Here is a 15834-nt window from a genome sequence, read left to right as displayed (position 1 = left end):
TGAAAAGTAACAGAAATCATGCATTCACATAATCACCACAAATATTAAAGCAAACATTTTTTGCTTTCAACTATGACAAATATTAAAAAAAAGTACTGGTTTAAAAAGAGTCAGAAACCACAGTTTTAGATTGGAGTGGAAAGTGCAAATAGGCAGGGTAGGGAACAGGAAAAATATATAAAGGAGAGGGTAGAGGGAGTTAGATGGTCCATTAATTTCATCATTAGAGGATATTTCACTTTCTCTTAAAAGACCATTTTCCCTAACACAAAGTCAAGCAGTCATCACAGCTATGAGAACAGAATGACACTTATCTTGGGGTAAACCCCAGCACCCCGAAGCTAGCGGTAAAACATTCACCTGCTCCAGGGAAGGCAAGATTTAGCATCTGGAATAAAAGCATTGCCATAAACTGAGCCTAACACATAAAAACATCATGTCAAGACTCAGGCACATGTTCCTGTTAGTGCAGATAGCCACACTTGCAGAGATGACTAAATTGCAGTAACTGCCTGCGTACGTGCTCTTAGCCTATGGCTCATACTGGCTGAACTATTTCATACTTGCCGCAACTCAGCTGACTGTGAAATCTGGTAAGCAGCAGTGACTTGATCACGTGTAGGAGTTTCTAGATACAGGCCTGCCCTGCAAAATTTAAACTCTGATCTTATTTCAAAGCTATAAAGTGCTGGTGCAAGGGTTTTATCTTCCTCCCTTATGAAAAAGGCAGTTACTTGGAAGTCTGGGTCTGGATTTGTATGTTGAATATCTTCCACATATAATGCAGTCTTTGATGGTGTAATTTTATAAAAGAGAAAGGTATCCAGCAGCACTGCAGAGAGAACTGGAAGCTAAGAGTAAAGCAAAACAACTGAGCTAGAAAAACAAGTTGCTGTAGGAATCAGTTTGGTGTTCTTACGTGACCAAGGGGAAAACAGAGCACAGCAGCGATAGCCCAGCAGGCTAATACTGCTGGCAGGCAGAATCAGCGTGGTTTTTCTCTACAGTATTTATAATAATTATCTTCAATAACAGATGGATTTTACGATTCAAAAGACTTCAGAAAGAGACTTGCGCCTCTAGCGAACAGCAGTAACGCAACGGATGTTAACGCACACAGACTAAGCAGGACTACGGCTGGGAGGAGGGCTGTAGGGCGCAGGACAGAGGAGAGGGAGTGGGGCACGCACCGGGAGGGCAGCGCTCACAGCCTGACTGCAACAGGGCACAGGCTTGGCACGTCCTTTGGTGCAAGACCCAAGCACCTCTGCCAAAATACCATGCTTTTACTTTACTGTGCAGTGCTCAGAGAGCAGAAATGCACTCTAGCGTCTGGCAACCTGTGGGCAAATGCAATCAGATCGAAGCCTGCTCCTTCTAAGGACAGACAGATTTGCAGCAGTTTAGAAGAGTCTGACATACTTAAAAACACAAGAAGCTCACACCCCAAAGCACAAGAACTACGGCTGATCACCACTTCTTTCATCCTGCGGTTTCAAAAGAGAAGAGGCTTGGCTCTGAGGCTGTTTATAAGGGCTATGAAATCAGAAGTGCTCACATCTAAAGAGTGCACTCTGCGGCGCTGCCAGCTCATGGATCCTTCCTGCACAGCCTTCAGGTGTTAATTTAATTTGAGCCCCTGCCTTTCATATATAAAAACATGGTGTAGAAAAGGAGGCGGCAAGCATGACTAGCACAGACTTGGCTGCATGACTCTTCTGTTCTGTTCTCCCTTTTAAAGGCTGAAAACCTATCCACAAGAAATAAAGAAAAATGAAAAACAGATTTCAGGATCAAATCCTTGCTTTAAAAATTCATTATTATGCAACATACTTCAAGAAGCCAGATAAACAAATAAAGAAGGGGGGTGGGGGAATCAATCTGAAGGAAAGTAATTGTTCCCAATAGGAATCAATACTCATGGATTTTTCTGTGCTTCTATTTAAATATAAAATACGCCTATGGCTGCAAGCTATATCCCGCTACCCCTGTTTCACAGCAATTCTGCGATGCTGCTGGGCATGAAAAACCCAGAGCACTGGTGTAGTACCAAATTGTAACAGAGCAATAATGAAACAGTTCAGTTTGATTATCAAAGTAAACAAGTCTGGATGATCACCAGGCTGACACTGGGTTCCCCACAAAAAAAAGACCCTGAGCCCACATCTTGGCACCCGCAGACCATACATACACACCCCACACCCCCCAACAAAAAACACCCCCCTCAAACTAATGCCCAGAATTCTGTGTAATTTTGATGTGAATTATCTTATAGCCTCTGAAAAGGCAACTGTTTTGTAGCAATTAGCCACTGGAACACTTAACCACAAAACTAGGAATATTATTAGTACAGGGATACTGCAGCCAGACCTAGTAATATCTAGATGAGGAAATGGCTGAAGTATGAAGCAGGTTAGCTGTGTTTTTGGTAGAGCTGTGGCTTTTTTGGCAGCTGTTTTAGTAAGTGATGTAGAGCTACTGTAGTGCAACACAACTCTGGAAAGCAGAATTGTAAAGACTCCAGCATTCACTTAAATTTCTGTACCATTCTAAGCTCTTTGCTGTTAATAAAAAGGCAGCGTTTCCTGACCTATGGAGAGCATTCATCAACCAGCTCCAGGACACACTGCTAACGGTTCCCCACAGCCCCTACTTGCTAGTTCAAAAAGATAATTTTGAGCCTAAACAGCCTTGGCAAAAATACATGTATTAAGTCACAGGGGTACCCCTGTACATCAAATCCATAAATAAGTTAACTGGCCACATATACATATACTATTATATCAATGAACGTAATTTTAATGTATATCAAAGTGGCCAACGTGGCCACAATAGCTGTGGCTAATGCTGAATAATCCAGCTACTAGAAGGGTAAGCAAAAGCATGCAAAAAAACCTTAAGTCTGTACCAGAATTATCAGTCAGTGCTTCTAATTAAAAAAAAAAAAAGTAGACTTCAGGAGACAAACTAATACCAGAAGATAAGACACCAACACTTAGCTATGATAACCATTTGTATAGAAAAAAGCAAGGCTGTCTCAGTGTCAGTAGAAGAAAGGAGGCATTATTCATAGCTAAAGCCTGAAAGTGGCAGATACTCACTTTGGTGCTTGACAGCAACTATTTCAAATATGACAGATGGCACTCGTAACTGAGGTGGAAACACACTTGATGACTCCATCATGGAGACTGTACTTAGAATCATAGAATACCTTGAGTTGGAAGGGACCCGTAAGGATCATCGAGTCCAACTCCCTGCTCCTCGCAGGACTACCTAAAACTAAACCACATGACTGAGATGCTGTCCAGATGCTCCTTGAACTCTGGTGCCGTGACCACTTCCCTGGGGAACTTAAGTCTGTTCCACTTTGAAGTTCATAAAGTCAGTCACATACTTTACTGGTTCCTTTAGGAGGTTAGTCTAGTGAATGCTTTTTCAGAGAAAGGAGGAAAAATCCTGTGGTATCTTCTCCCTTTCCCGAGAAATGTCTGTGCAAGTCCAGTGCTCCTCCAGAGGCAGAAATACAAAGGCCAAGGTCCTAACTGCCACCTATTACTTTGTAAAATCATTTTGTCTGCATGTTTTGTTTTGTTTTAAAAACAGCACAGCAGCTTATAATCAGATTAGCTATTCAGGGGTCATTTTCATCATGCTTTGACTTCTCACCTGGCTCCTCCATCTTGAAAAGCCATTATTAAATTGCCAAGTCCAGTGTACAGCAATTAGAGATTTGAAGGGACAAACCAAAAGCCAAGCTTGCAACCCTCCCAACAGAGCATTATATTACCATCTTCTCTTAAAAAGGGGGGGGGAAGTCTCAAGAGTTTTAAGGAAATAGGATCAACACCAAAAGCACTGCATGAATTTACGATAAAACTGTAAGGAGTCACTTTTTCCTACTATGTTTTTGCTTCCATGGTTACTTAAAAGTGATACCGAAGGAAATATACTTTTTCCCTGCTACCAATTGTGCAGTCAATTCCCTTTTCACCACCACTTAGCTATGTACAAAGAAAAAAAAAAAAAACCCAAAAACCAAACCACACCACGAAACAGTAGCATGGGCCCATATTGCCGATTTCAACTTTGGCAAATGGCAGTTGTGCCACTGTCTGAAGCTAGTGACTTCATCTCCTTATCTAAAGCAGGCTATGTTTCAATTTGGAGGACTCAAATTCCCTACAAGATCTGGCAACCATGGCTTTCAGAACCCACCTCAGAGACCCAAATGCTGAAGTAACATGAAAGTCAAGAAGATCTGTTAAATAAGCGTCTTTGCTCGTTTGCTGGTTTTCAGGGCCTCCAGCACTGAGCCGACATAATCCACAGTTGTGCACTTGTTTGTTACCCCAGGACAGGGCTATGCCAAAATGATGCCCCCAGGGCTGGGGCAAGGGCCAACTCGCACCCACTTCTTGCCCCCAGGCAAATACACGATATGCTGAGAAGCAATCCCTGATGTGTGTGGGAACTTTGAAACCACTCTCCAGAACAACAGGGTTTTGAACTAGGAAACGCATTTCCAACTGTCCAAAAACACTGAAGCAGTTTTAAACCTTTATAAGCTGACCACTGAAAGGAAAAAAGAAAGCGCACGTTTTAATCCTATGATGCAGTTCTGGAACTGTGCATGAGAAAAATTGTTGATTTCTCAGGTTCAGCTACAGATTTGTTCTAAAGGCTCAGGAAAGGCAAGTCACCTATTCCACAGCAGTAGGCTTGCGCGTGCGTGCACACGCACAGACTTTGCTTCAGTACTGCTGGGAGCTGAAAGGGAAAGCAGGGAGACAACTCAAAAGGAGCGAGCCACTAAGGGCTTCAACTTCGCAACACCTCCAGAGTTACCATGTATATATCATCCTCTTACCGCCTACCCGCTTCCCCCTAGACCAGGGCCTTGCCTCCACATTGCTTCCCTGTCCACCCATCCACCACATGCGCGCTTTCCCAGCCCCGCTCTGCTACGGTACCGCGTGTCGTACTTTGCTGCAGATAGGCCCAGGGTCAGAAAAGCAAACCCCAGCCCTGAAATGCACGAGGATTTGTTCCTCCGTTGCTGCTGCCAATTCTCAACTCTTTCACTGTTCAGCATATTTGATCAGGGCAACAATCCATGCAGCTATTTTTGGAAGCGCACACAGATCCTTCCTTACAGCTAACAGCTGTACGCTTACTCCTGAAAGGGCTGGTGCTTTGGCTGTGGCACTGACCACCGTCAGTCAAATATTAAAAATAAGCCCGAAGGCTCACGTAAATGCCAACTCTTTAGTGTCTAGCTGAAACTGCTTCTACATTTGGAACAAGGCTGTTTCTTCTTTTAAATCTGATTTTGTTCTTCAATTGTTTATGCAAATCTATGCAAAACAAGCATAAGAGCTGAATGAAACAGCTGCTTCCTAGCAGCGATAACAGTACAAAGGAAGAGCTGGGAGACTGAAGTGACAAACTGATACTGGAAATACTGACGTCTGTGGAATGCTGGAACAGAAGCCAGTACAGTAGGAGACCAGTTTTTGTTTATATTCCTCTTTTAGATGTCTAGAAATCAAGTCAATCTTCAGTAAAACACGACTACCTTATGAAGCAATAGCTAAGCCAATACAGTTAACCACCCTGACACGAAACTATAAAGACCCTGTTGACTACCGATAAAAATCTCATCTTACAATGCATCCGGACAAGAATCAGGACAAAATTTTTACTGTGCCGATGGGAAGCTCTGGTCAATCCTGACCGCCACTGCAGCCTCTGGAACACAGCAGTATCAAGCAGTCTTTTCTCAACAGCTCCTGCAAATACAAGGGAGCAGGCAGGGGTAGGACACCTAAGGTCACCGTGTTAATAAACACGTTTCACAAGCCCTAAGCTCCATGAAAAAAAAGATCCAAGAGACTCTGAAAATTGCAACACATGCAGACATACCAAGTAACACTAAGGCACACGGCAGGTCTTCCTCCCAAGTCCAGGACTTCTGTCTGTTGACAAGTCACACTCCCAATCTATACCAGCCCTGCAAGTACCTTTAGCAAAGGGCACAGAACTCTAGGTCAAGTATACCCACATACTTGACCCCGCACCACTCCAAAGCTTCTGGATCTCTGAACTTAAAGGCCATACAGCATTATACTCCAGCAGTGTGACAACATAAATGCTACGTGCAATTCCGTGTTAACTACCAACCTTAAAATCCTTCAGAAAACTTCTAGAGCCTGTGCCAAGAAGGACGTGGCCAATATTATGTGGAGCGACTCAGCTGAAGAGCTACAGGCAGGGTCTCAAGAGGTTGTTAATCCACATCCACTCCAGATTCTTGTCAGTACACTTCACACCCAATTCTCCCAAGTGCTGAAAGCCTCAGTTAAGGGCATTCAGCTAAAGCTGAAAACCATTAACTCTCATGTGTGCACAGTATCACCTAGAGTGATACTACTGCAGCAGGGAAGTGGAAAACAGAAGATTCAAGACTAACAAAGCCAGGAATTGAGAGCACCTGCAAGAGAGCAGAGTTATTGCAGAGCACAGGAGCAGTACCTCTGAAAGCAGCAGGCCTTGGAGCAGCCAAGCCATAGTGTTTTGGAACCTGCCTTCTTCCACATCAACTTCTGACAAGACAAGCATGTTGCACGGTAAACGCAACAGAAAGAATCCATAGCATTTCAGCCCAAAGTTGTTCTGCCACCTACCAGGTGCAGCCACCTGAACTGTAGGTATCAAGCATAGCTCTTTCTCTGACCTGAAATTAGCCCTCTAGGATTAGGACATTGAGGAAAGTCCCACACACGGGCAACAGAGCTACTTTGCATGGCAATACACTGAATCAAGCATGAAAACAATTTGCATTACTAAAATATTTTATGCTCCAGCTTTTATGCACCAGCTTTTGGAATAAAAGCCAAAAGCCTTACGTTCTGATGCAATACAAGCTACAACTGCCACATACCTGGAATATGGTCAGTTACAAGGATGGGGGGTTTGGGGGGAGATGGGGGGGCGGGAGGTGAAGGAGGAAATCAGTGTCAGACAGTTGTAGTGAAATGACACTTTTCAAAACAGCACGAAAAAGGAACACTTGCATTTCACAGACCCTACGTATACACAGCCAGTTCTTGCCCTCACTCGCCCCTGAATGAAAAGCTACTCTCTACAGGAACAGAGACCATGGGAGATTCAGGAACTTGAACTAAAGGTAGTAAGTCTGAGAAAATCACGTCACCTGCTGTATCTACAGATGGCTATGAGAATAAGCCAGCTACGATGCACAGACTTTCAACATATCGGGGGGGGGGGCAGTATTTAAAAAGCCTAGGTACTTCAACCAGTGTGCAGAGATATAGCCACTACTTGAACAACAAAAATGTAAACAGCCAGACAGTTTTGCACTGCTGCTCCTCAGAGTAGGCTTCAGCTTACCTCTAGCTTGGCCTCACGACTGCTAGACAGAGCTTCCCCCCATGATCCCTGCCAGACAAGGCAGAAATAGCTGGAGCTGTGGTACATGCTGCAGTGGCAACACAGGTAACCATAACTGAACTCCAACTCATATCCAGAGCAGTTCTGCTCCAGTCTGAGCACTACACATTAGCACAAGCTGCTACCAAGAGGACCAGCAGGCTGAATAACCAAGGTTTCTTCTACAGCCCTTCTAAGTTTTTAACCCTTAGTGCAGTTTGAGCCAAGGCACTGTCAAAAGACTGAGCAAGGGGGCATGCACAGGGTAGAGCATTTCCTACAACTGTCCAAAACAAACACACAACCAGCAATCCTTATCAGCTAAGACAAGACACTGCATCACGGAACAGTTTTATCTGCCTCTTGAGACGCGTGCAGTGACGCAACGGTGGCACGCTTGGGCCTCACAGCGTTCCCCACCTAGAGAAAAACAAGTTACATAGCATAACAGCAAGCAGTACTGTTATTCCTGCAGCTGAGAGGCACTTAGCTTGCGATAAGGACAGACGACAGCTTGATCTTTGGGTTATTAAACCAAGCTCTGCGATTTACAGGCTCTATTTATGCCTTGTGAGCCATAAACATGGCAGAATGAGGGCATAAATTAACAACAACAACAACAACAACAACAGAATCAAATATGTAATATGCCTGTTGCACTGCTTACCGAGCTTGGCTGCCTGAATGCAACCTTGCACGGTATGCCGATATTCTTAAATCGTAAGAGCAAGTTGACTAAGAAGATTACCACTTTCAAAATGAAGTCCACGTTCAGCTGACAAAGCCCAAAGCTGTTTCTGAGCTGCTCTGCTGGTCTTTGCACGCCCGTTCCTTAATAGCTGAAACGTACCTTAAACACTGTCATAACTGACGACAGTACACAAAAAGGCTATGCACACAAGGGACACGACGACCCTATGCTTTATCCCCAGTTTATGATACCTCAGAATGACATCTTGGAGCCATACAGGGAAACAACACAATATCCCACGGAACCGTGCAACAGCACAACTTTATAAACACACGGATTTGGGGTTTTTTGTTTTAATCCGTTATCAGAAGAATGATTACTCCACCAAGAACCAGTATGATACAGGCCAAGCACCCTCTCCCTTGCTATTCATTTCTTTAGGATGCTGCCTAGAGCTGCAGCAATCACATGTTTCAGTCAGACATGAACTTGCTATTCAGAACTGGGAATTAAAACATTTTTAGCATAAGCACCCATAATATTATTTCTCACTCCCTGCAAGCTGCAAAGAGCCATTTCTTCTCGCTATAGGTATTCTGTTAAGTTTCCATGGAGAACACAAGTCAGAAGCGTGCCAAAGAGCAGCAGTAGTACAAGCACAAAATACCATCGTTACCTCGAGGCAGATCACTGCCACTGGGATCACAGGAGTAAGGTGGAAGAACGGCACCAGCTTCTCCCACCTCACTGACCGGAGGAAGAGGAGCTGAATACATTGGGAACGGCACCGAAGAAACTGCTACAATTAGAAGGAAACCAAAGTCAAGTCAAATTTGCAATGGCACGTCAAACGAGCAAGATGTCAAGTTACACAATTAAGCACGCACTTCTTTGTCACCTCAGTGCCCCTAACCGCAAGCTAGTTCAACAAAGTTCTCTTTAGCAATCCCTTTGAAAGAAGTCCAGAAGAAATTTTAAGACCAGATGGGAAGGTTCCACTCTCACAAGCCTTAACCGTCTGTCTATCTGCAAGCTTCATATTCCAGTTAAGAATAAATGTCTTTTTCTATCATTTCTCCATACTAGAAGGCAGGCCAGACTTTCCTTACGTAACTGTCTGTCCTAGAACAAGAGGGAACAGACTAATCACTTTAAGTCATCAGAAGCGTGACAGTAAGCCCACAAAAACAGGGGAAGGGTCAAGACGTGTCAGGCCAAAAACATTTTGGACAGGCTACTGTTAAATATTCATCAGGCGGCCCACACCTCTACCACACCAGCAGGTTATTGGTAATGGCATCAGCGAGTAGACAGCTTAGAGAACTGTGCTGACTGAACTTGCACGCAGAGCGGAAACAAACACACCAAGGAGAGAAATGGAGAAGAAAAGGGAGACAGAATTGAGCACAACTGGAGGTGGAGGGTTTTTTGGATGCTCAATGAAGAGTTACAGAAGACATGGAAAGTCCTCTTTATAAGAAGGGAAAAATCATTTTTTCTTCACAGATGTTTCACAAGAAAAAAGGAGATACAGCGTTCCAGTTGGCAAGCGCACCACGTGACAAATCACAAAGTTGATCCCCTTGCACAGAAATAACCGAGCACAGGAGCTAACTAAGGGCCACAGAAATGAACTGGACATTGGCACGGATCCTGAACCATCACAGCCAGTGAGTCTTTCGGAAGGGATCATAAAGCCTCAGGACCGATATCTTGACTCAAGAGGAAAATTAACTGTAGGAAATCGGGGCAGAAGGGAGCTGCCATGAACTTCTGCCTTCCGAAAAGAACTTTCTAGCAAAACACTTGGCATTGATGGCTAAAGGTGGCCAGGGGGGAACCCAAAGCAGACACCTCCAACTCCCGGGCAAATTCAGGGGCAACTGTCCCCTTCCAAACATGAAAGCAACAAGTCAGCAGTGAAGTTACAGCTACTATTAAGTCAGTTTAAGCCAAAGCAAGCGATACTACTCTTTGTTTTTATTTTAAAAAAAAAAGCCTTTTAACATTTCTCTTGGGTGGGTAGGGGGAAAACTGAAAACCTTAGACGTCCAAGTCCATAGGCATAGTATGTACGGTCTACCTGGCCTCCCTAGAGAGAGGGGAGGTACTACGACTGGCTGAACCGCTGTTTGTGGGGGAACTGCTGTTGTGACACTGGCTGGAGTGGAGGCAGCAGAATTTGAGGAGAAGCCTGTGGCTGGAGCAGCATAAACACCTGTTGAGGTTGAGATTGCTGCAGAGTTCACCAACACCTGGAAAAGAGTCAGAGTATTCAGTAGACTGCCTCTACAACTGGCTTTCACAAAGACCAGGGACATATCGCAGAGTTCAAAAATCCTCACTTCACACAAATGCATTTTGGAAGTCCTAGCTGTAGAGGCAGCAGTAACTATCCCAGGCCCCTCAAAATTGGCTTGAAAATACCAGTTTAGAGTTGCAGACACCTGCAAGGCATCTTTGCACCCTTCTGTTTTGCTTATGTTTCTAGGGAATTGTATTCTTTGCTACAAGATGCTGTAAGGGGCAGGTAGAGGGACCCCACAAACTGACACTAACCAAGCAGAGCGGTCACCTCTCCACAGGGCCGACACAATAAAGTACTAGATACTACCTTCTGGGGATAGCTGTAGGAAGCCACTCCATCTTGAGGTGACACAGAGACTGGCCCTTCTTCCTGAAGGGATTCCAAAGCAAAGCATGGTCCATTTAAGAGGCAAAGAAGTCACAAGGCACACATACACCACACCCCTGCACTTTTTTTTTTTTTAATTTATTTATGGACTATGCGCACACAGAGGATCTTTTGTAACTCGAGGAAAAGCAGTTCTATTCTGACATGCACGGGACCGGCTTCCACACCCGCTGTAGACCAGCGGGTGACTAAAGATTTCGTTTCAGATTAAAACAAAAATAAATTTTAAAAAGTTCCAAAGTCAGTTCTCCCCGAGGTCAGAGCTCTCCAGTCCCACAGTGGAGGAATAAGACTAACTGGAACGGGACTTGAAGGGCGGCATGATAAAAGCAAGTGCTGCCTGGAGCAGAAAAAGAAGAAAAGTAAACAGCACTGAAATACACCCTTTCTCTTTGCAGAGGGGAACGTGGAAAATCATTAATCTATCTAGTACAATTCAGACTGTACTTGCAGACCCAGACAAAAACCTCACCGTTTAGGGAGGAAAAGGGGACTGAATATAGAGATGAAACCATCATGCCTTTCTTCCAAAAGAAGTCTCTGACCTACTACGTTAAGCCTGCATCCAAGGACAGTTCCTATGAAGAACACCACACGCTTCACAGATTCCTAGTCTGAACAGACAGCGACTAAAGCTTACCAAGTTTGTTGTAGGTTCTGCTGAACTAAATGCTGTTGCAGGTTCACAGTCGGGATCTGGAGGGCATAGGCAAAGTTAATTGAAAAAAAAGTAGCATTGAACCTCATCCTTCAGAAACTTATAAAAAGGTCATAATGACCGCAGTACATTCACCAAGTGTTCTATCAGAAAAGACTAAAGTTTTACTTACCTGGAGGTGCATAGATATATTCTTCATGAAATTTCCCTACAAGAGAGGGGAACAGGAAGCTTTGATTCGGGGGGGGGGGGGGGGGGGGGGGGGCAAGGCAGCTTAAAGCTGAAGTTACCACAATTACATTACAGCGCACCCATTAACTAGCTGCTTTCACTATCCCATTGCTTTGTGCAGAAGAGGTAAACGCTCAAGATATGCTCACGTTGTTATTCTACCAAGTATCAAGGTTGCCATTACCAAATTTACACCACACGCTCTTATGCGGCAACTTGGCTTGCTGCAGACCTATGCAATCACAAGGGTGGTGGCGTAGCAAGCTTAAACAGAAGTGACACATTTCTATCAGACAACAAAGAAAAATAATGTGCAGGCTCACACGCATGTTCAAAGCTCACAATAAACAAATATTTAGAAGGTGTAAGGAACCTACTCTCACAGTCAAAAGCACGCTGAAGACCTTCGAAAAACCTGTCTTTTTGCCCACTAATCCTTTGAGAACTCACCATTTTCACTTGTTTCTTCCTCCTCCTCTGAGGAATTCAGGGTCTGCTTGTTAGGCGGAACAGAGTTTGGACCTCTCCTCGCTACCCAAAATCCTGCTGGACCATGCACAACAGGAGCAGGGCTACCCTGGCTCTAAAAAGCAAAGTCAGAAGCATGCATTCAGAAACAGTTGAAAGCTTTCCGTGCTCCACACACACACACACACACGCAGTAGAAACAGGCTGGCAGACCAAGCTTGCTGCAACCAAAACTTACTAGATTTACCATTTATGTGTCCGTTCCTATGCACCTTCACTGCGGCAACACAGTTGCGGACACATTTCTTTCCTTTACCTTTTCTTCTGCCTAGCATACTTAAGGTAATCCACTTTTGAAGACCTACCGCTGCCCTGTGCAATACAGTCCAGCTGCTGCCTCCCAGAACTTAGCCGGCTTCATCTCAAGCTCAAACAAAGCTGAAAACGAGGGAGCAGACCCCAGACAACAGCCAAGACTGCTACCCCCAACATATCCTCCTGCATTCCTCATCCTGGAGCATTCCCACCACACCAACAGCAGAGCAGTTCATCCAAAGACTCTAATTATCATGGAAAAAGGTTCTCCTCAGTCCCAATTAGTGACACCCATGGGTGGCTGCTGGCACAGACACCGCTGTCTGCACTAACTTGACCCACACATGCAAGCCTGACTCTTCCAGAGAGCAGCACCCATCACAGTTTCCCACAGGACTCCTTTAACACTTCCCATGCCCTTTGTCTTTGCATTGAAGTCAGTCCTTAGCTGCACCACAATTTCAAATACAGAGTTCTCTGAAGCAGGAATACAGAATTGAGGTGCTCGAGTAAAAAAAGCTGATTCACTCTTTTGTGATGGCTAAGGTGACACTCAAAATTCTCCTCAGAAGACATGGTGCCTATGAGATCGATAAAGTGCTCAGAGAGGCTTGTAAGATTTCCAAGGTTGAAGCAGAGGTGGTAAGTCAGAAGATTCTCCCACCAGGCCTCTAGGAGGATGGCAGACTTTTCTGCGAGATCCATCTTTCCCCCGGAAATGTTATAGTCCTTTACTAAACAAGACAAGGAAGAGACAGAAAAAAGGCTTTGGCATTGACAATAACAAAGTCGCTGAACGAGCATGAAAAACTATTCATTAGGAGCTGCAGGTTTATAGTCTGGCAAGGGGGAGGAAAAGCTAGTAAGCTACATTGATTTCATGTCGGGGGGAAAAAAAAAATTGCAGGATAATCTCTCCTTATTCCCTGACACTCTTGGAGGAAAATCAGAGCAGAGATTACAGATCCAGCACATGAGGACAAACTGAAAAACAGCTGCTGCTGAAACAGCCCTAAGCAGCTTCCCCCTCTCTCATTTAAATACAAGTCTAACATTTGTTACGTTCACTGCTTCGAGACAGTAAGAAGAAATTCAAACCTACCAGGGTTTGTGTTTTTTTTTTTTTAAAAAAAAAAAAAACAACCAAAAAAACCCCAAAAAACAGAGAGACCTGCTTTCCTATTCAGATACCTAAATATCAACGGATTTTCTGTAGCGTATCCAGCTCTGTACTAGGCTTAGACTACAAATAAAAGAAAAAGATTTATTTTAAAGTTTAACACCACACTGTGCCGCTTTATCTACAACCCAACAGAAAGACCCTTTTAAGAGAAGTCTAGATTTGGAATTTTCTCCTGTTTCTGTAGCAGAACAAACTGTTTCAGGAACAACATGCTAGCCCCAATCATCACAACTATAACGTCATAGGAACAATCCAGGCTATCGCTGTACAGTTTCTGAATCTAGTTACACAAATGACAAATTACAGCGCGGCAAACAAGTGAAAAGCCTTCTCCCACAATATTGAGAGCTAGACAGACAGCCACAGTAGGAAGGGATTTGTTTTGTTTTCAAACTGCAACAGAAAGGAGAAACATGACCCTACTTCTGTGAAAATATACTAAAGAGAAAACAAGTGCTGCAACAAGTGCTGCCCGTGAGGGGAGGGAGAAAGAAGGAGAACTTTTTGAAACACTGGAGGTTTTAAGCAGGTTTTACAAGATCTAGACTCATTTCAGCCTTCCCTTCTAGAAAACACATTCACTGCTGGACATTATCCCAAGGGGCTGGGGCCTGGGGGGAGGGAAGCTGTATGTTTAGGTAAAGAAGTGCTGCGCATTTGTACAGCTCCCCCCTGCCGCCTCTTTGAGAGGGTTTCACGTACCCCTTCTTCATCACTTACTGGTAAAGTAGGAAAAGCAGCGTCATCCTCGCCTTCAAGTTCATAGAAAGTTATAGTTTCTTCTGGTGCTTGAGGCTCCTCTCCATTCTCTGGTACAAACCCATACTGACATTCCTTGTTCACACACTGCATCTGACGGCGGCTACGGCTGTATGAGCTTTAAAAACAAGAAAGGAGGTTCAGAATCACCACTATCTGGAGCGTCACCGTGGTTTCGTTGCTCAATTTTAACTCTCTTCTTTTTGGAGAGGCACAGTAAACCCATTGTTTCATACTGTGCCATTAACAGCCAACTCAGCCCTCCAGACACCTCTCCCACCATCCTCCCCAACTCTTTGAGAGCAGCGTTTTGTAAAGAGGTTTGTATTCACTTACCAGGACCTGCAGGAGAAATTGTCATAGCTCTGATAGCATCTCTTTCCTGGACTGGGGTAGAATGCTATTTGAGGGCCAACCATGTTGTGCCTGTTTATAAATCGGGCAGATCCCCTAAGTTTAAAGGGCAAAAGGTGCAATTACCAGGAAGTGCCTCTCAGAGGGAACTCATTTGTAGTTTCACCTATTAAACAGCACAAACTCTCTCCTAACCAGTCTGCAGCGAGAACGAGTAGAAAACGAGTGGTGATCTCGGACAGGTTTTCAAGGCTTCATACCTTGGCATCCCAAATCCACGGTTATGTCTCTGAGGAGGATTCTGAGGATGATAGGGTTCGTAAGGTGCCATGTTTCCACCACCCTGTGCGCAGTGAACTGGAGGAGAGGGCCCCTCACTACTGCCAGACAGAACTTCTCCCCATGATCCCTGCCAGACAAGGCAGAAATAGCTGGAGCTGTGGTACATGCTGCAGTGGCAACACAGGTAACCATAACTGAACTCCAACTCATATCCAGAGCAGTTCTGCTCCAGTCTGAGCACTACACATTAGCACAAGCTGAACCTTGCCATCAAGAGGACAAGCAGACTGAATAACCAAGGTTTCTTTTACAGCCCTAACCAGTATCTCGACTCAAGAGGAAAATTAACTGTAGGAAATCGGGGCAGAAGGGAGCTGCCATGAACTTCTGCCTTCTGAAAAGAACTTTCTAGCAAAACACTTGGCATTGATGGCTAAAGGTGGCCAGGGGGGAACCCAAAGCAGACACTTCCAATTCCTGTGCAAATTCAGGGGCAACCATCCCCTTCCAAACATGAAAGCAACAAGTCAGCAGTGAAGTTACAGCTACTATTAAGTCAGTTTAAGCCAAAGCAAGTGATACTATTTTTTTTTTTTTTAAAAAAGCCTTTTAACATTTGTCTTGGATAGGTAGGGGAAAAGCAAAAAGGGAGGGGAAAACCCAAAAACTTAGATGTCCAAGTCCATAGGCATAGTATGTACAACTCTACCTGGCCTCCCTATAGAAAGGGGAGATACTACGACTGGCAG

The 15834-nt window shown here is 44.4% G+C and overlaps 1 protein-coding gene across 4 annotated transcripts; it reads right to left on the bottom strand.

Annotated features, from left to right (window-relative positions):
* Positions 1-7296: 7296 nt before the first annotated feature.
* Positions 7297-15463, bottom strand: LOC142415226 (UDP-N-acetylglucosamine transferase subunit ALG13-like). Of its 4 annotated transcripts, none has more exons than XM_075513292.1 (9): positions 15064-15212; positions 14411-14567; positions 13036-13241; positions 12175-12307; positions 11666-11701; positions 11476-11531; positions 10755-10817; positions 10224-10395; positions 7297-8939 (listed from the first exon to the last, which is right to left on the bottom strand). In XM_075513292.1, exons 3-9 carry the CDS (start codon positions 13210-13212, stop codon positions 8764-8766), a joined length of 813 nt encoding a protein of 270 aa, XP_075369407.1. In that variant the 5' UTR covers positions 13213-13241; positions 14411-14567; positions 15064-15212; the 3' UTR covers positions 7297-8763. The 4 variants fall into 4 exon arrangements, with proteins under 4 accessions (XP_075369407.1, XP_075369403.1, XP_075369405.1 ...); XM_075513291.1 differs by lacking the exon at positions 13036-13241 and adding an exon at positions 14786-14899 and having other exon boundaries at positions 8656-8939; XM_075513288.1 differs by lacking the exons at positions 10224-10395; positions 13036-13241 and adding an exon at positions 14786-14899 and having other exon boundaries at positions 15064-15463.
* Between the last annotated feature and the right edge of the window lie 371 nt (positions 15464-15834).

The sequence above is a fragment of the Mycteria americana genome, chromosome 10 (genome assembly GCF_035582795.1).
Source record: "Mycteria americana isolate JAX WOST 10 ecotype Jacksonville Zoo and Gardens chromosome 10, USCA_MyAme_1.0, whole genome shotgun sequence".
Lineage (NCBI taxonomy): Eukaryota > Metazoa > Chordata > Aves > Ciconiiformes > Ciconiidae > Mycteria > Mycteria americana.
The sequence above is the reverse complement of the archived record's forward strand: the minus strand, read 5'-3'. Positions and strand labels throughout refer to the sequence as shown.

Coding starts and splice junctions, on each gene's coding strand:
- LOC142415226 (XM_075513288.1), bottom strand. CDS start 15,251: ATGTACCACAGCTCCAGCTATTTCTGCCTTGTCTGGCAGGGATCATGG. Junction 14,568..14,785: donor AATTTCTCCTGCAGGTCCTG/GTAAGTGAATAC, acceptor TTGTTTTTAAAG/CTCATACAGCCGTAGCCGCC. Junction 8,940..10,754: donor CCTACAGCTATCCCCAGAAG/GTAGTATCTAGT, acceptor TTCTAATTGTAG/CAGTTTCTTCGGTGCCGTTC.